Genomic DNA, 20,557 nt, shown 5'->3' with positions numbered 1-20,557 from the left:
GCAGCCGGCGGAGGGACCCAGCGGCGGTTCGGGCCGGGCAGCGTCGGGAGCTCAGTCCCGCTCTCCGGGCTCCCGCAGACTCACTCGACACCGGCGCCTGCGAAGCGCTGCGAGAGGAGCCCGGACACGGACTATGGGGGCGGGGGCGGGCGCTGCCGAACAGGACAACGGGAGGGGGGCAGAGAGACCGAGCAAGTCCGGCGCCCCGCCCCCTTTGAGGGAGGGCTCGCAATCTCAGGAGCCAATCAGAGGTGACGTCACAACACACTCGGAGTCCATTGGCTACTGCGAGTAATCCGCCCAATAGGAGGTGCTAATCAGTCGGGTCCGACGCAGCCGAAAGGGGCGTGATTCCCCCTGTCCCCCGACACCGGGCGGCCTCCGGGACAGCCCCGCCCCGCTTCCCCCGCCCGCACCGGCCCCCGCCCGCCTGCGCAGCGCCCCGGGGGACCGCGGCAGCCTCCCGCGGGGCACGCGGCCCCCTGCCGCCCGGAGGGATACGGAGGCACAAGCACCGTTCGTCTGAGTTGCTTTTATTGTAACGTGTCTCGTACGATTAGTGCCTCTTCCCCGCCCGGCCCCGGCCCCTCGCCGCCGGCGGATCCCGCCCTTCACGCGCTCAGCACCAGCGGCTGCTGCTCCTCCGCCAGCTCCTCGTTGGCTGGGATCTCGTATATGACACACAGGGAGGAAAACAAACAGCCAATGAAAGACACGAGGCTGGCAAAATACATCACCCCGTTAGCGCTGCCCACCATGGAAGTGATGGGTCCCATCACGATAGAAACGAGAAGCTGAGCTAGGAAATACTGGCAGCTCAGGAGAGAGATATCCACGCCCATCCCCCTCTTGGTACCATTGACAGTCGATCCTGCGAACTGTTCAAAGGGAACGAAAACCATAGGAGAAAGAGAGAGAGAGTAGTTTAGCAAACCAGAGCAAAACACGCAAATTGTTAACGGTAAAGTTTAGTAAAAAGCAAGTTTAGGTACCTACAAACTTAGGCGGCAGCTGAGTAGCAGGTTGTGAATCGCAATTGTGCCTAAATTGTGGTGGAATCTCCATCCTTAGAGGTTTTTAAGGCCCGGCTTGACAAAGCTCTGGCTGGGATGATTTAGTTGGTGTTGGTCCTGCTTTGAGCAGGGGGTTGGACTAGTTGACCTCCTGAGGTCTCTTGCAACCCTAATATTCTAATATTCTGTGATTCTAAAAAGGGGACTCAGGCACCTAAAAACAGGATTTAGGTGCATATGTATCTTTTTTGATCCCACCCTCACTCTTGACTGCTTGTGGTATTTCTAGCTCATCCATTCCGTTGTGCTCAGTGTGGCTTTGGAAATTCAGTGTTGATAACTAATGAATGCATATTAGAAAAATAATCCCAACTATACATACAAAATGATGGGATCTAAATTAGCTGTTACTGCTCGAGAGAGATCTTGGAGTCATCATGGATAGTTCTTTGAAAACATCTGCTCAATGTGCAGTGGCAGTCAAAAAATCTAACAGTATTAGGAACCGTTAGGAAAGGGCTAACTAATAAGACAGAAAATATCTTAATGCCACTATATAAATTCATGGTACGCCCACACCTTGAATACTGTGTGCAGTTCTGGTTGCCCCATCCCCAAAAAGATGTATTATAACTGGAAAAAGTACTGAGAAGGGCAACCAAAATTATTAGGGGTATAGAACAGCTTTCATAAGAGGAGAGATTAAAAAAGTCTGGGACTGTTCAGCATAGAAAAGAGACAACTAAGGCGGGGATATGATAGAGGTCTATAAAATCATAAGTGGTGAGGAGAAAATGAATAAGGAAGTGTTATTTACCCCTTCACATAACACAAGAACCAGGGTTACCCAATGAAATTAATAGGCAGCAGGTTTAAAACAAACATAAGGAAGTACTTCACACAACGAATCAATAACCTGTGGAACTCAGTGCCAAGCAATGTTCTGAAGGCCAAAAGTATAACTGGGTTAAAAAAAGTATTAGATAAGTTCATGGAGGATAGATCCATCAATGGTTGCTAGCCAAGATGGTCATGGATGCAACCCCATGCTCTGGGTGTCCCAAATTCTCTGACTTTGGACAACAGGGGATGGATCACTCAATGATTGCCCTGTTCTGTTCATTCCCTCTGCAGCATCTGGCATCGGCCACTGTCGGAAGACAGGACACAGGGCTAGATGGACCACTGGTCTGACCCAGTATGGCTGTTCTTATGGTCTTATGCTACCTGATCAGATTCTGCCAAACACCAGTAAAGGAGCATTAATAGTGTCCTGGCCAGCACAGACTGAGCTATGAAAAATAACTTAAAATAAATCTTCAGCTTCTCAGCAATATGCAGCAGAGGGAAAGGGAGAAGGAAAAAGAAGTAAGCAATAAAGAGGCTGGGAAGGGGAGAAGGGCAAACGAAAATCAATAGAGATGAAGAAGATTCAGTTCCCTTTCTACCCATGGCTGGCCACATAGTAGAAAGAGATTTTTAAAACAACTTAATTCTAACTGATTGTATGTGCAGCAGAAAAAGAAAAGGAGTGAAAATTTCTAGTTTAACATGATCTGTCTTGGCAGAAGGTTGTCTTAGCTGTGGGTACTGTAGAAACTTCTGCACTTTATGGTTTAAAAACATGTAGTAGTAGGAAACGTACCTTTTTACTCTGGTAGTAATCACACAACAGAGAATAAGGGAGTGTGCAGAGTGTTGAAAACAGAATACCATAAGTTATGCATAGAGATAAAATCACATAGATATTTCTGGAGAGTGTAGCCAGGCCTGTACCAAGTCCAAAAGCAAGGTATGCTATGAAATACAGGGTGCGAATACTGAAGTATTCTTCCAGCTTTTCTAGTGCGGCTGTAAAATAGAATTTAAGAGAATAAATTGCACAGAAATATATAAACAGATGCTGTTTATTTTTTTAACCTTCTGTTGTGATTACATCCCAGTTGCCCTGGTCTTTAACCTTCTCAAAGCATTAGAATTATTGGTTTATTTAATTATGGGAAATAACTTTCCACAAACAATAAAGGGAACTTGTGAGATATTATATTTCTTTTTCTTAATCTGATGTCATAATTTTTATTTTTGCCAATTGTTTTGAAGTCTACTTTAATGCAAATACTTGTAAAGTTAGCATATGTGATACTGTATAAGGCTGGAGTGATCAGCTCCTGGTACTGTCAGCTTTTCAAGTCACACAGAATAAGACCTTTCACACAGAGCATGTTAAGAAGGTAATTATGAACTGAAGAATGGCCTGTCTATCTTTCCTTTACCCACATTAAGGCTTTTAAGGTGTATATCCCCATGTTTTCTGAACCCTGTCTATTATTAATCTGTGGTTTATGGATACAACTTTAACAGGACTATGAATGAAATGTAAGATCTTTAGTGGATAAATGATTGATAAATAAGGGCCAGATTCCACCATCTTTCTTCATGCTGAGTAATGCCTTGCTTTGCAAGTAGTCCTGTTGAAATCAGTGGCACTTCTTGTGGGGTTAGGTGCTATCACTCCTCAGTTTGAAAAAGGTTGGCAGAATTGGGCTTTAAGAGATTATTTGAGAGGAATTAGTATCATGAATAGCACTTAATTTGAAATGTGCTATGTTGGACTATTTCTACTTGTAATAAGTGATGTACAGATCAATTCTCGTATTTAATGGGACTGAGCATATAGGAAAGCTGTCCCAAAGTGTGCTTGGCTTTCCAAGCATGTGAGTAACCAAAAAGTATACATATTTCACATGGTAAGTAATTTATAGGGCTAGATTACCCTTACTCAATGTCACAGGGTGGGAAGGCCCCTTTAAGGGAGTATGGACACAGCACCACCTGTGCCTGGTTTTCCCCTGATGCATGGGACAGAAATGGTAGATGAAAACTAGACCAAAGGAAGCATGTAAACAAGGTGAGATCACAGGCCTATGATCAGATGAATACAGATTGAAGTTCACCTGCTTTTTAAAAAGGGGGGGTTGCCTAGTCTTAGTTTAGGTGAGATTCAAGGTTAGGATATGATCTGGAGGGGAGTTCTCCCCATGGCCAGGTGGAAAGTCTGTGAGAGAACCCTAGAAAGAACAGGAAATGCTGGGAGATTTTCTGAGGGCTAGAAGGACAGTGGGAGCCTTGGGATGGGCAGATGGACTGATTTGTGAAACCCTGCTAGCTAGGGAAGGACTGATTGTGCTGTGGGTGGACCAGTAAAAATGTTTGTTTGGGCTAAACAAAGCAAACCCCAAGAGGGGAAACATTAACTGAATCGCCTATTGTGCAATGGCTGAATAGCTCTGGGCACAGGAAAGGAAACTGTGACATAGTACTGTGTCAAGAGTGGTGAGAGAGCTGTGCCCTGTGACTCATATCAATTAGTAGCCTACACCAAATAGTCCCATTGATTTAAATGATATTACATGTGGTGTAACATACTACTGATTGTGAGAAAAGGATATCCAGCATATCCCATAGGAAATATGAAAGATCATTCACTAACAGTCTTAGGTAGGAAAGCATAATTACCTCCATTTTACAGAGGGGTTACTGAGACACACCAAGATTAAATGATGTGCCCAAAGATTACAGAGTAAATTAGCAGCAGAACCAGGATTGGAATACAGAGTTGCCTGTCTTCCAGTCCTGTGCAAAATCGCTAGATCACACTGCCTCCCAAGTATGGACAGTATGAAAATTAATTGTCTTGGCTGATTCAAGCCTGCTGATCTGCCAGTATTGCCAAGTCTTGCAATAATGTAAAGCACTTTGCACATGTAAGACACCATTTTAGTACTAGATATTATTAGCCAATCTTACCCTAAAAGTATGTGTTCTCATGGGTGAATTGAGAACATGTAATATGTGACTTTTAGACTCAAGACAAGCGGATAATAAACATGAGTGTATTAAAAGAAACCAGTCTATATTCCTGCTTGCTTGTATATCTTTGGTAATGCAGAAGTGGCAAATCTTTACAAATTTCTAATTCTCCTTTCGTAGTCATAGGGGTTTGGAACTGCACATTTCTTGAAGGACTGCCACTTCTAGAACAAAATAAGTTGTCATGTGGAAAAAAATGAATATATTTTAGGGGTACTGTATGTTTTCTTCTCAGTGTGTATGCATAACTTGTGCAGTGTCACTATTTGCCAAAAAACAGAATTCTACCCAGAAGAGGCTGCCTGTTAGTGGTGAGTGAAGGAATTGCACTATGGTTGCCTGAGCTTGCAAAAGCATTACACTCAACCTGACACCATTTCTATTTGTGTCTGTCTGTCTGTAGCACAATAACCTTTGAACGCTACAGCGATTCAATTTCAGGAAACATTCAAGGCATCAATGGCCAGAACACTATTGGTTTTTGGGAAAATCAGGAAGCTGAAAGGAGGGAAATAGGGGCCACATGAAGCCCTACCAGCTCTTTAGTACAGCCATAATTTTAAGCCCCCCAGCAATTGTTTTAGATCAAACAACTGATTGATGGTACCCATTAATGTCTTCCAGCATAACAGTAGTCCTAACTCATCTCTGTCTATCCTACCAATGCATAGAATTGTATAAATGTAGGGCTGGAAGGGACCACAAGAGGTCATCTAGTCCACCCCCCTGTGCTGAGGCAGAACCAAGCATACCTACACCATCTCTGAGAGGTGTTTGTCTAACGTGTCCTTAAAAACCTCTAATGATGGGAATTCCACACCTTCCTTAGTAACGTATTCCAGTACTTAACTATCCTTTGTAGTTAAAAAGGTTTTACTAATATCTACCCTAAATCTCCCTTGCTGCAGATTTAACTGATTGATTGCATTTCTTGCTCTACCTTCAATGGACATTGAGAACAATTGACCACCATCCTCTTTACATATTTGAAGACTATTATTAGGTTCCCCCTCAGTCTTACATAAGGTACTCCTGTTAATGCACCCCACAATTGTATTAGCCTATTTCACAACTGCACCACACAGTTGGCTTATATTAAACTTGTGATCTACTATAACTCCTAGTTCCTTTTCTGCAGCACTGCTGTCTAGACGGTTATTCCCAATTTTATATTTGTGCATTTGATATTTCTTTCCTAAATGCAGTAGTTTGCACTTGTTTTACTGAATTTAATCTTGTTGATTTCAGACCAGTTCCCCCATTTGTCATGGTCATTTTGAATTTTAATCTTGTCCTCCAAATTGTTTGCAACTCCTCCCAGCTTGATGTCACCTTGATAAGTATACTCTCCACTTCATTATCCAAGTCATTAATGAAAATATTGAATAGTACTGGACCCAGGACAGACCTCTGTGGAACCCCACTATTAATGTCCTCCCAGTTTGGCAGGAAACCATTGATAACTATTCTGAGTACAGTTTTTCAATCAGTTGTGTACACACATTACAGTAATTTCATAGCCACATTTCCCACTTTGCATGTGGGACTGTGTCCCTGTGCATATGGGCGGAAGGATGAATGCTCCCTGTGCATATGGGCAGAGGGATGAATTCTCCCTGTACATAGGGTGTGTGGGTGTGTGAATGCAGGGCACACAGAATCCTTAGCAGCCGCAGGGGAATTACAGGAAGTCTCTGCAATAGAGGCAGGTGGGATGGTAGCATACAGGGAGCTTATGTGGGAAAATTGAGGGAGACAAGGAACCCTTGGTGCGTGCAAAATGCTCAGCTTACACAAGCTATGAAGTGTGCAACTCCCCCATACCTCAGTTCACCTACCTCACAAGAGACTTGTGAAGCTGTGGATTACTTTATGAACAGTGCTATACAATGGCAACTTTTTTATTGTGACTAGACTGCTGGGTGTCTGTGCTGTCAATGCTAACAAGTATTAACTAACAGAGATAGTATATAGACAGACAAGAACTGCTAATTAAAAAAAAAAGATTTTAGGGCAGAAAAACCTTCAAGTAGCACACTAATCTGCAATATAAATGCCAAGCCCAAAACAACATTCTATACTGCAGAAGCAGCTTTTCAGAGGCAATTTGTTCTTCTCTCAGCAGTATGGGAGAAAGCTCTGCTTAGTACCTGAATAGAATGCAGCACTGAATGCATAGATACACATTCCCCAACAGCCCATGGTGACCCCAGCATTGTATTTTTGATATTCATCAGAGTTGTGAGGGGCTTTAGGATTGCCTTGAAACACCACTTCTCCCATGAAGTCTGTGTAGAACAGCAACATTCCCTCAAACGAGAGCCAACCTAGAAGAAGCCAGAAGCAATATTTATTTATTTAAATTTGAATGGCATCTTTAAGCTCCCACTCCAAGCTCTGGATGCTCTTCCATATTTTAGAAGTCCCAGCAGTAAACAAACTGTGTAACATTCTATAATACACTCCACAGATTGCCCTTATCATGGGAGTTACCTGAGACACTGTCTCTCTCTCTCTCTCTACTATACTGTAATCTGCATCAAAGTCAGTCAGCATTTTAAAGGTTAAAACCTACCCCTTGAACACCACCTGGAATCACCAAAGGCAGACTGCACTGGTCAGAGCACTGATCAGAGCAAGAGAAACTACAAATGGGTTACAGAATTCTGAACTAGCTTCAGTTTCTGAATGGATTCAAGATGTAGCTTTCACAGAGCACATCATAGTGGTCTAGTCTTGCGATGACAAAGACATCGATTAGTGTAGCAAGGTCTGAGAGAGATGGCTGCACTGATCTTTCCAAAATCAGATGGGAAAAGTGCTTTTAGTTATGGCGACTACCTGGGACTCCATCAGCATCCTCTGGTTCAATAAAATTCCATAGCAGCGAATGCATGTTGCAAATGGTGGCTGTACTCCCTCACTCAAGGATGCTGATGCAACAGTTAATCTGGTTCCTTCTGCCAACTTATTAATATTAACTCAGTCTTCTCTAGACTGAGCCTGACCCATCAAGCCTTCGACAGTCACTTGGCCACTGCATTAATAGATGGAAGGTGATGGAGGTGTAGAGCTGATTGCCATCAGAATACTGAAAACACCACAGCCCATGTCTCTTACAATCTTTCTTAGGGAGCCTCATGTACACATGGAACAGGAGTAGAAAAAGAGTTGAACCCTGTGTTGACTCACATGAGAGTGTCCCTGGCACAAATAAAAGAAAATATCACCCATCATTATCCTTACAGCATGTCTAAATGAACACACACTGTGTGGTAAGCTGAGGTATAAATCTACAGAGCTCCAGCATACTGCATATTAACAGTCTGTGCGCAGGGTCCACATGAAGAGTTCCCTAGGGAACGGACAGGTAGTGGATGGCACACTGAAGCTCTGAAGATTAACACGCCAGTTTATTGCGCAGTGAGTTTCATCTAGAAATGCCCTTAGAGGCCTCTTAGCAGATAAACACTCATTCAATAAGAAGTCCAGTACCAGAGGACAATGTCAAAGGAGGCTGATTTGTAAAATAATTTTTAATGATAGAATTTTCAATTTATAAATTCTGCTCCTAGTTCAGTTTCTTGTGTGTCCCAGTACATATACTCAACCTAATCAGAGGTAGGTTTCCTTAGTGCCGATATAAACAAGGAATTATTTTCTTGCTAAAAATAAATATGTATTCTTCATTTCTGGCAGAAAATAATCTAGTTATAGAAGAAACAGAAGAGACTTTCTGGAGTTTGGAATACTATCAGTCACCTCTGTGGAGAAAATTAAGACCCAGTTAGTCAGTAGTCCTAAGCAAGGGACAACCACAATAGATCAAACACTTTAAAATATTAATCTAAACTAATTCTTAAACCATTTTCTTCTGAAGGAAAATATGATTACTTTCATGGTGAAAACAACATTGACACTGTGCAGGTTTACCTAGGAAGTGGTTGATGCAGAGGTTACGCAGAGTCTTGGGCATGTGGCAGATGGTTGAACAAAGAAGTTTCATGGAAAGTGATTGCTCAGACATCTCACCTGATCCATTCAACTCACTCTCATACTTCACACCATTCAGCAAAATATTAGCAACCTGCACCATAAGAACTCCAAATCAGAAAACAACATAAAAACAAAGCTGTGTTATATTACATTTCTTTGAGGTCACTGAGAGTGTTGCCATAAAAAGTAAACATTGAGAATAAAGATGAGTCTAGATTCAGTGGGGATGCAAGCAATGGAGTAAATAAGTTAATCATAAAATGCAAAGTAGTGTTCTGTGCACTGTTCTGGCTTTCAGTGGATTTGAAACAAGTATCTTTCACTCTTCTGGATTTCTTTGGGAACCAAATTTAGTACTGGCATAAGTGGACATGAATCCAATTGAAGTGAATAGGAGCTGTACTCATAACAGGGCTGCATTTGGCCGCAGGAATATTAGGGGTGGTGCAGACAAAAGGACCTCCTTTAATTTACACACTTATGTTAGTTGCTTTTCCTACTATTCCATACACACATTGGGTGAAATCCTGGCCCCACTGAAGTCAGGGAAGCTAGGATTTTACTCATAGTGGTAAATTACACTCATTTTGCACAGCTACTGAATGTCTAGTTGGTGCATGTTAAAGTACTTCCTATTCCCTCCTGCATCTTTTAAGACCAACTTACACCTAGCATGTAATTTACACCACCATTTATTTCACTCCTGAATTTTGCCAAAAGATTTACATGGGTGTTGCACCTGCTAATATCAGGCTATCTTTGGCTGAGGTTGGCTCATGTTTACAAAGGGCTGCCGAATGCGTTCCCTATACAAAATGAGCTCATTCACAAGCCTGAAAACAGAAATATGATGGCAAAAAATATCTATGTTAAACATTTTTCAAAACACAAAATGTATAACTGGGTCAAAAGACAGCAAAATAAACATACATAACGGGACAGTTGCCTCATTTCTGCTCCCGTTATGTACCAGCATAGAGGTCCCTGGCCTCCTGCAGATTCCCAGGAAACCACTAGGTTTGGGGCCAGCCTTTTCCCAGGAGCTGGAAAATTTCACTTTCCCTGATGAGAACATGGGTACTAATCTTCATGAGGGGATGCTCACAGCAAAACGCACCCCCACCCACCATTACTTTGGTTATCATTTCATGGGCTGTGAAACAATTGTGGCTAACATTATTAACCTCAGAAATGCTGATGCAGACAATTTGCCTCTGCATCTTGTGTTATATTGTCTGAGGGGTGGGAAAAGGCCCACATTATTCCCTGGCAGAAAGTCCAAATCATAAATAATTTCCTGCAATCTCTTACTAATTTTTGTTCCCAAAATCCTCTCCCTCTTATTGATAGACTCATATTATGAGTTCATATATTGTATTCCCATCATAGCTTTCATAAACAAGCTGTTACAAAGAGCCCTTAATCACAAGTGTGCATAGACAAACAAAAAAAGTCAGTCATTATGATAAAAGTATATATTTAGGCATTTTAAAATAAAAGGTAAAACTATCTAAAGAGACTAAATGAATGTTCAAATTACACGGTCATAACATTGTTTCTGGAGATATTTTCTCCCCTTACCTGTTGGCTGAAGGCTACGTTTCTTCTCCTGCTACTTTCTGGACAATATCCTGTGACAACATCTGGAATGGCCAAGGTCTGAGGCCTTTTCAGAATCCCTATTGATCGTGGCTTTATTGCATCCAGTGAACCCACCCTTAGTGCATCTCCATCTGGCCCTGGATTTACAGAATTCTCCCCTTGGTCCAGGATTCCATTTTCTTGACAGTAAAAGCCTTCTGGCACCCTGGGAAAGCTGACACTGATTGCCTGTCTGGGCAAGCTAGCTGGGATTGCTAAATAGCCATCATACCCTCCTGTAAAGCAGTCTATGAGTACGCTGTCAATATTTGAGGTCCCAAATGATGATGCAAATTCATTAATTCCTGTCAAGGAGTTGTCTCTGCTGTTAAAACTGCCATATTTAGGTGTGAGTGGGCTGAGAGGGGAAATTGGACTTGTAAAACTGAGATTTTCATTTACACCTTCCTCAAACAAAAGAGGTGGAGAAGGAGGAAGAGGAAGACTTGGACTCTTCATCACTTTTTTCTTCTTGCTAAAAGACTGCAGTGGTCTTTCTGGAATGCTAATTAGAGTCAAGACAGTAGTGATAGTCAATATTATTGCTGTGAAGACATAGATGACACGGAGCTGCCCTCCCACAGCTCTTCCAAAACTGGTTTTATCCCAATTTATTCCTCCAACAACATAACCAAAGCCACCTCCAAGACCTGGTGGGGAAAATAGATTAAGATTACCTTCCCCAGCCAATCCCTAAAGAAAAAAGGCAATGGAGCACAGCAACATTTGAATCATGAGTTCTGAGCTACATTCCCAATTCCTAGTTAATAACTTTAAAGATTTATCTCTCTTAAATACAATACTAAACAATACAATAGCCTGCACCAACAGCACATTAATGATGACACAGAGAGGGGAAGGGGTGTCATAACTATAAAGGGAAGGGCAACGGCCCTCCTGTGTACAATACTATAAAATCCCTCCTGGCCAGAGACTCCAAAAATCCTTTTACCTGTAAAGGGTTAAGAAGCTCAGGTAACCTGGCTGACACCTGACCCAAAGGACCAATAAGGGGACAAGATACTTTCAAATCTTGGTGGGGGGAAGGCTTTTGTTTGGGCTCTTTGTTTTGGTGGGAGTTCGCTCTTGGGACTAAGAGGGACCAGACATCAATCCAGGCTCTCCAAATCTTTCTGAACAAGTCTCTCATATTTCAAACTTGTAAGTACAGCCAGGCAAGGCGTGCTAGTTTTATCTTTGTTTTCTCAACTTGTAAATGTACCTTTTGCTAGGGTGTTTACCTCTGTTTGCTGTAACTTTGAACCTAAGGCTAGAGGGGGGTCCTCTGGGCTCTTTAAGTTAGATTACCCTGTAAAGTTATTTTCCATCCTGATTTTACAGAGATGATTTTTACCTTTTTCTTGAATTAAAAGCCTTCTTTTTAAGAACCTGATTGATTTTTCCTTGTTTTTAGATCCAAGGGGGTTGGATCTTGATCCACCAGGAGTTGGTGGGAGAAAGGAGGGGGGATGGTTAATTTCTCCTTGTTTTAAGTGCCAAGGGGTTTGGATCTGTATTCACCAGGGAATTGGTGAAGAGTCTCTCAAGGCTACCCAGGGAAGGGAATTAGCACATTGGGAGTGGTGGCAGCGGACCAGATCTAAGCTGGTAGTTAATCTTAGAAGTTTTCATGCAGGCCCCCACATCTGTACCCTAAAGTTCAGAGTGGGGAAGGAGCCTTGACAAGGGGGTTGATGCTGCACAAGTAACTGATATAAAGAACTTGAAGCCAGCTCTAGTCCCAGATTTGCCAGGTCATTTTAGGACAAGTCACTTAACCTTTGTATGTGTCAGAGTCCCCACCTGTAAAATGACAACAGTGATGCTTACCTGCCTTATGGAATAGCTCTAGGATTAAAGTGCATTTCTCCTCTGAAAAGTGGAGAAGTTAAAATTGATCCTTCATCTCAATAGGAAGCTTTTCCCTGTGTGTATTCAGAGTCAGATTAGCTCAATTTACTGAATAATGAGCTGGCTACACATTTGAAGTGGCAACACTGTTTAAAACAAACACTATATAAAATATATAAATTATACAAGCGCCATTCATGTGGTGACAGCCTTAGGCCAATGTCCTTTCTTTCATCGCACACATATATAGGGCAATGCAGAAGAATGTTTTATAAATCTGTTGAAAGAGGAAAACTAGACTTCAGAGTTCGACAGCTAACAATGAAAATAAGGGTCTGCTGGTTTAGGGCACCCAGCAGGATTTGCCTCCTCCAATAAAGCCAATAAAAATGGTATGTTCGCCTGAGTATTCTCATCTCCTCTCTCTGTGAATATTATTGCTACCACATCTGTTTGAGGGGGGGTCTCATGAAGAGCTGCTCAAGAATTTAGTTTATTTCTATTTTTACATTTGTTGTGAAACTCTGACAATAAAACCCAAACTGATAAAGGGCAAAATATCACAAACTTACTATAATTTATACACTGTTTATTTTTTAAATTATTGAAGTTACCTATTGAGTTATGCTTATAGTAGAGGAAAAGAGACAGTTCCCCAACCCAAAGCTGTATGTATCTTTACAGTTCAAAGACCTATGGTATATACCAGGGGTCGGCAACCTTTCAGAAGTGGTATGCCAAGTCTTCATTTATTCACTCTAATTTAAGGTTTCACGTGCCAGTAATACATTCTAACTTTTTTAGAAGGTGTCTTTCCATAAGTCTATAATATATAACTAAACTATTGTTGTATGTAAAGTAAATAAGCTTTTTAAAATATTTAAGAAGCTTCATTTAAAATTAAATTAAAATGCAGAGCCACCCGGACGGGTGGCCAGGACCCAGGCAGTGTGAGTGCCACTGAAAATCAGCTCGCGTGCCATAGGTTGCCTACCCCTTGTATATACACACATTTGTGCCATGCTATTCTATATTGAATCTTGTCTGCTCATAGCTAAATGGCTATATACCATGCAAGAATAAATAAAACCGCATACCTGCTAACAAAGCATGGATGTTAAGCCCCCTGTCTTGATCCACTGGGCTACACACATCCATCATGTAGGCATGACTGGGATTGTCTGCCGAATCTGCACTAAAGTCCATTAGGACAACCCCACAGATTGTGAGAATGATCCCCCATTTATGGTTATTCACAGTGTCAGCCAAGGCGCTGCCAATGTCCCTTCCATTCAGCATAAGTGAGAGCCCCAATAATGCTCCTAGGAACAAGGAATTAAATTAGATCAACCGGGAGGAAAAAATTATGAAGGCCCATCCTTCCTTGCTCTCCAACTGTTATTCTACACTAAATTCAGTACAGCAGGTAGCATCATTCACAGTCAGATCACCACGGACCGGGGGTTCTGTGTGGTTTATGGAAAGATTTTGGATCTCTGTTCCCGACAATGTCCAAACTAACTGAATTATTTGCTCTTCTTAGATCCAACCTCAAAATTTAATGAGCACTTTCCATAGTTTGTTTGTTTGTAGCATTTCCTTTCTGCTGACAGCCCTTCACATAGGCCTAGATCTCTCCAGATCTTTGAGCAGACAGGATGCTTCCATGCATATACATCTCTAGTTGCCCACACAAGAGGCAGTGGGAGAGTGCCCTCTGTCAACACTACAAGCTAGGGGTGTAGTTCCCAGGTAACATACATATACTCCCACTAGCTCTCATCAAGCTATTGCAATTATTAGGGTTACCATATTTTGAGTGTCCAAAAAGAGGACACTCCACGGGGCCCCGGCCCCGCCCCCAGCCCCGCCCACGCCCCCGCCCCAACTCCGCCCCCTCCCCTGCTTCCCGCGAACATTTGATTCGCGGGAAGCCTGAAGCAGGCAGCTGGTAAACTTTGGGGGGGGCGTGGGGGGAGGAGGCGCGGCCCAGTCTGCCCCCCCCCAACCAAGCGGCTCCCTCCGGCGGCTGGCCCCGGCCCCAGCGTCTCCAGCCTGGCTCGGCTCGGGCCCTGGGGTGTCGGCCCCGGGCCAGCCCCCGGCCGAGCACCCCCGGGCCAGCACCCCCGGCCCGGCCGCCGGCCCCCGGCCCGGCCCAGCACTGCCGGCCCCCAGCCCGGCCCCGGCCCAGCACTGCCGGCCCCAGCCCGGCTCCCGGCCCAGCACCCCCGGCCGCCGGCCCCGCCCCAGCCCCCGGCCCCGGCCCAGCACTGCCGGCCCCGGCCCGGCTCCCGGCCCAGCACCCCCGGCCCCCAGCCCCGGCTCCCGGCCCAGCACCCCCGGCCCCCAGCCCCGGCTCCTGGCCCAGCACCCCCGGCCCCCAGCCCCGGCTCCCGGCCCAGCACCCCCGGCCCCCGGCCCAGCACCCCTGGCCCCCAGCCCCGGCCCAGCACCGCCGGGCCCGGCCCGGCCCCTGGCCCCGCACCCCCGGCCCAGCCCCCGGCCAAGCACCCCCGGCCCAGCACCGCCAGCCCCGGCCCGGCCCCCGGCCCAGCGGCGCCGGATTTTCCCGGACATGTTCGGCTTTTTGGGATTTCCCCCCGGACGGGGATTTGAGGCCCAAAAAGCCGGACATGTCCGGGAAAATCCGGACGTATGGTAACCCTACAATTATAAATCATAATGTAGCCACAATAGCACAGGCAGTGACAGCATGGCTTAGTTTTACTGAGTACATACCCACCAATTTCCCACAGGTTTGTACTTAGTATAGCTAAGCCATGCCTCTGCTGCTGTTGCCCATGCTACCATGGTTACACTACTATTTAGACTTGTGCTAGCTCAATGAGAACCGGTGCGAGTATGCGTACGTGAGTTGGGAATCACACACGTAGCTCAAAGTTTAGATGTAGCACCGTTCCACCCTCCTTGAAACCCTATAGATGCCCCTCTACGGGAGCTCCACATAGAAGGAGCTTCATGGTAGGGTGTGGGGAATAGACTGTCCACACTCAACAGCACCATCCACTGCAAGTGCTGCAGATATAGGAGGGAATGCTGCTTGAATCACTAACTGCCCTTTGCTTCCCCTTCCTGTGGGCTACTGCACAACAGTAGGGAGACTCAGCCAGAGGCAAACTAGAAGACTCCTGCCTCTCTGGATCTGTCAGCCCCAGCAAACTCTAGAGAGCCCCATAAATCTCCCCTGGAGCAGGGAACCTCTCTGGCCCCCTCATGTTGGGGCTTTCACTCTGGGAAAGGCTATATGGGCAATAGTCTATGTATTTCTCTGACCAATTATAAATCCCTTCTGCTTTTGAGGAAACTAAAAGCTGAGGTCAGCAAATGGGATTAAGTGTAAAATTCAACCCAAACAGCATTGCACACACACCTCATTTTCAAACACTAACCAGCTAAAGCTCACAGCACCTCTCTTATGGAGAAAAGGAAACTGGTGTAGCGAAGGCCAGAGATTCTACCAGCAGGGATGGCAGGTTTGTAGAAATTTTGGTGGTGCCCCAGAACCCACCCCAACTCCACCCCCCACCTGCCCAAGGCTCTGGGAGGGAGTTTGGGTGGGGGAGGAGATCTGGGGTGCAGGCCCTAGGCAGGGGCAGGGGATTGGGGTGCAGGCTCTGGGAGGGAGTTTGGGGATGGAAGTGGGTGTGGAGGGAGGGGGTGCAGGTTCTGGGAGGGAGTTTGGGGAAGGGAGGGGGTGCAGGGGTGTGGGGAGAGGGCTGTGGCTGCAGATGAGGGATTTGGGGTGTGGGAGGGGCTCAGGGCGAGAGTAGGGGTGTAGGGGGTGAGGGCTCTGTCTGGGTCTGGGAATGAGGGATTTGGGGTGTGGGATGGGCTCAGGGCGAGAGTAGGAGTGTGGGGGGTGAGGGCTCTGTCTGGGGCTGGGGGGTTTGGGGTGTTAGAGAGGCTCAGGGCTGGGGCAGAGGGTTGGAGTGCAGGGGGATGAGGGCTCTGGCTGGGACTGGGGATAAGGTGTTTGAGAGGCTCAGGGCTCGGGCAGAGGGTTGAGGGTGCAGTGGGGGGGTGAAAGCTCTGACTGGGGGTGTGGGCTCTGGGGTGGGGCAGGGCTGGGGATGAGTTTGGGGTGCAGACAGGCTGCTCCGGGATGGGGGCCAGAGAGGAGGACTCCCCCCAGCCCTTTCCCTGCCGGTAGCAGCAAGCTCTGGGGGAGGAACCCCCCTTTCCCGCCCCCCCCCCAGCAGGACACTCACCCCCACCACTGTCACTGCATGTGCTCCTAGGGCCCCTCTCAGGTCCAGGAATCTCCCTCGCCTCCCCCGTGGTGGGTGCTGGGGGGTGCTGCGTGCGCCTCCTCCCCTGCTGTTGCCCCTGACTGTAGCCTCACTGGGGGTGAGGGATGGGGCTGCCCCTTGCCCAGCGTGGGGCAGAAGCAGTGACTGTGGGCAGGGGGGCGGAGGGGGGCCTGTGCTGGTAGAGGGTCTCGCCGGAAAAGGGAAGGGTCTGAGGGGGAAGGGCAGGCTCAGAGTCAGTCTGCCCTGGCAGTAGAGTTGGGGGGCATTAGGACCCTGCGGCAGCAGTTGCTGCAGGGAGGCAGCATGGAGCTGCATGGGAGAGACAGGGATGCTCTGCTCTGCTCCAGGGGCTCCGGGAAGGCAAGAGGGGGCCGGGGAACACTCAGGGGAGGCGGCAGGTGGGGCCGGGGGGGGACACCCGGCCCCAGATATTGGTGGAGCTGGGCTCCTGGGCTCTGAATATTGCTGGTGCCCGGGCTGGTGCCGATGTCTACCAGAGCCACATGGCAAGTGTCAGGGCTGGAATTAGAAGTCAAGGTCTTGGACCCCAGTCCTATGCTTTGTTCACCAGCTGTGACACTCACCGCCCTGCACAGTTGAGGGGAAGGGGAATGGGGCTTTCCAGGTCAGAGCACTGCACAGGGAGGAGAGGGGAACAAGGCCTGTCACAGAGAACACTGCCTGGGAAGGGTGGGGGAGAAGAGGTTTTCACTGTCTGTTTTACATATTGAGATTTAAAGTTATTTTGCTTTTATATTTAAAAAAAACACACCTATTGCCAGGACCAGAATGAAGGGCCGCCTCCTGCCAAATCTTGATGTGCATCTGTCACTCCAGGCCCCCAGCAAAGGCTGCAGCAGGAATCCTGAAACAAAAATGACTCATAAGTAATGGACATTTCTGTTACCATCCTGTTTCACCAAGACTTCATAATGGGAAGTTTAAAAGGCAGGAATTGCATCATTAAGGCAGAATGTGACCTTCTCAATCAATAGCAGTCATCTATGCCCAGATTTTGAAAGGTATTAGGCATTGCTGTGCTTGGTGTTGCTATGCCTAATTGATTTAGGAACCTAAATCTTATTTTCAAAAGGGACATAGGCACTTGAAATTTTGGCTCCTAAGTGCCTACATGACTTTGAAAATGAGATTTAGGCTCCTTATCAGTTAAGTGTTGCAATGCTGAGTACAGCAAGACCTAAATACCGTAAAAAATCTGGACCCTAGGCTTTTGCACTATTTACTTCTTTGAATTTCCAGGAGTGGAAGCTGTAAACTGTAGTACATTATATAATGCTCAGCTGGTACCAGTCTGACACAATGCAATCCAATCCACTTCAAAATAACAGTGGAGTTTGACAAAAAGTGTAAAATGAATGGGCAATTATTTTATCCCGTGAAGTGCTCTGTTCTGTATGAACAACTTTACTGCCTTAAACCGGAACTTCCTTATAAGGTTAGCCTGGGCTGTAGCAGTAAGTCAATGTGTAAATCTGAATGTTGCCTGGATTATCCTGGGCCAGGTAGGGATTCAGTGACTGAGGAAAGGAATTATTTCTTCTCTTCTTCTGTAATCAGTTTTAAAAGTACAAAGAGACAGAAGGATGTTACCTAAGTTGTGGAATAATACTTTCTGCTACTCTTCCTGTATAGAAGAATACACCTTTCACCCCATGTCTGTTCAGAGGAATATGCCACAACCCCAACAGAAAGCAAAACTCTGGACTCAGAAGTAGATTTACTTCATCCCTGGGATGCCTTGTTTAACTCAAAGCTACCCCCACCTTCCCACCCAGCTAGCTGACAGGCCCAGAGAGGTTTAGTCTCCATATTCTCCCCCTCTTTCTGTTGGGTCAATAGAAGTTAGTTCCTTGACTTTTTTTAAATTAATTTTTAAATATACAAATGGAGTAGCCAAAATTCTGGAAGTATGTTGGCTGCAAATAAAAAATAGACTCAAAAATCAGTAATGAGAAATCCCTCTTTGGTCACATCTCGCCCTCGTCAGCCAGGGCCAGTGAGGTATATTCTCCATTTTGTTCTCTAAAATTATGGGTAGTGGTTCCAACTTCCACATCACATGTGTGAAACCTGTAAAGTAGATTAAATAGCAAAAAAAAGAAAGAACTCAGTGTCAAACTAATCCCTTGTGAAGTGGAAAAGCAGGAGGGTAAAATTAGCGTAAAAAAATTACCTAGTATTGGGCTGATAAACCACACCATTCCATACAACTGATCCGGCAGCCCCATCTGAAGCAACACAGGAGTCACATAGGCTGTTTCCATGGCATAGCTGAACTCGATCCCAAAGAGAATACACCCATTAAACAGCAGTTCTAGGAAAGATCTCTGAGGGTGGAGATCCCCAAAGTCAATCAGATCAATAGGGCATGGTGTATTTGGGGGTGGTGGAGGGGAGGGGCGGATGTGTTTTCTCCTCTTTGGGTGTCTTTTAAAGTTGTTGGCACGATGACTGATGTGGCGAGTGACAGATCCAGAATAGCCTGAGATCTGTGACCTCCAGAATTCCTGACAAGACAGGCTGGGGAAAAGCACATCGCTGGGAGGGGTTGCTGCAGCTGAAGGGATCATCGTGGATATTCCTGGGAGGAAAAAAGCTGAGATTCAGTATTGCTATGAAAGAGAAATGTCACCTGATTTTAGCTGCTGAAGTTCTAGCCCATTTCTGGTCATGGAGCATATTGAATGCCTCAGCCTTTCACAGAACATAAGATTTTAATGTAGAAAATGAATGCTGGTCGATTCAAGAACTTTCTGTGCTAATAACCTAATAGGACACACACTGGCCCCTAGGGGCCTTTCCCTCTCATAATGCCCTTGCAGGTCACTACAGTTCATGGATGACATGGAACCAATATTGTGAGAGGGAAGGAAGCTAGAATGCCAGTGATGAAGGACAAGTTCCCAGTTCGATCAGGTGCAGTAGAGCTATTTGCTGTGGTTATCATGAAAGCTAAGAGGTTGTTCATTTCCTCCACCCCGGCATTTGCAGCAGGCCCACGCTGCTGCCTTCCTTAGATCTCTCTCTCTCTCTCACACACACACATGCACACATGCTGTTTGAAAGGCATTTTTATTTTAAATTAAGAAAAACAAAAAGAGAGGACAAAAGTACCATTCATCAGAGTCCAGGATCTCTTTTGCCTCACAAACTGACAGTGTGATATACAGCTTCAGTACAGAGAAAATAAAATCATAGCAGAAACATAGATAGACCACGGTTTATTAATCTAAGTTTATTTTTGAGACGGGACTATGTGTCGATTATGACAGAATGCACCTGTTTGACATCTCCTCTTCCAGTTCCTCAACTTCATTTTGAGATTCACCTTTTACAGCAACATTTTAATTTACTTCTTCCACCCAGGAAAGCCCATAATCATATTTTTTCACATAGTAATTGGCAATCAGCTTCAGTTCTTTGGGTTTCAGTGAGAAGAGGAAGAAAGGGAGAGTGAAGGACCCGCCACCGAATTGCCGCCGAAGACCCTGGAGAGGGCTGTGGCTGGGAAAAGCTGGGCTGATTGGGGAAGCAGGCCCAGCTGGCCCTGATAAGAGGGCTACGGGCCAGAAGCTGGGGGAGTCTCTCTCCAGCTCTGGAGGAAGAGGGCCGAGCTGCTGAGGAACACACGGTACCTGAAGCGGAGCAGTGCTGCGGAAGAGCAAAGGGAGCTGGGGAGCTCCAGCCTGGTAAACCCACAGGCTGCGTGCTTTGCTGAAGGCCTTGGACAGGTACTGGGGCTGCAGAGGGGCAGCCTGGGGATAGGAAAAGGCATCAGGTCCTAACCCCCTTGCCAATGATGAGTGGCCATTACAGACTGCAGTCTGCCCCAGTGAGCAGGGGTTAGATGATGACTGGCAGTAGTCACTGGGGCAAGATGGGGATAGAGGGTTG

The 20,557-nt window shown here is 45.8% G+C and overlaps 1 protein-coding gene across 1 annotated transcript; it reads right to left on the bottom strand.

Moving 5' to 3' along the window:
* Window positions 1–611: 611 nt before the first annotated feature.
* SLC45A1 (solute carrier family 45 member 1) lies at window positions 612–19,233 on the bottom strand. Its single transcript, XM_065421368.1, has 8 exons — window positions 18,837–19,233; window positions 17,415–17,507; window positions 13,469–13,693; window positions 10,461–11,170; window positions 8,817–8,970; window positions 7,034–7,210; window positions 2,659–2,864; window positions 612–878 (listed from the first exon to the last, which is right to left on the bottom strand). Exons 1-8 carry the CDS (start codon window positions 19,231–19,233, stop codon window positions 612–614), a joined length of 2,229 nt encoding a protein of 742 aa, XP_065277440.1.
* Window positions 19,234–20,557: the final 1,324 nt, after the last annotated feature.

This window comes from Emys orbicularis, chromosome 22 (assembly GCF_028017835.1).
Source record: "Emys orbicularis isolate rEmyOrb1 chromosome 22, rEmyOrb1.hap1, whole genome shotgun sequence".
In the NCBI taxonomy this organism is placed as follows: Eukaryota; Metazoa; Chordata; order Testudines; family Emydidae; genus Emys; species Emys orbicularis.
The sequence above is the reverse complement of the archived record's forward strand: the minus strand, read 5'-3'. Positions and strand labels throughout refer to the sequence as shown.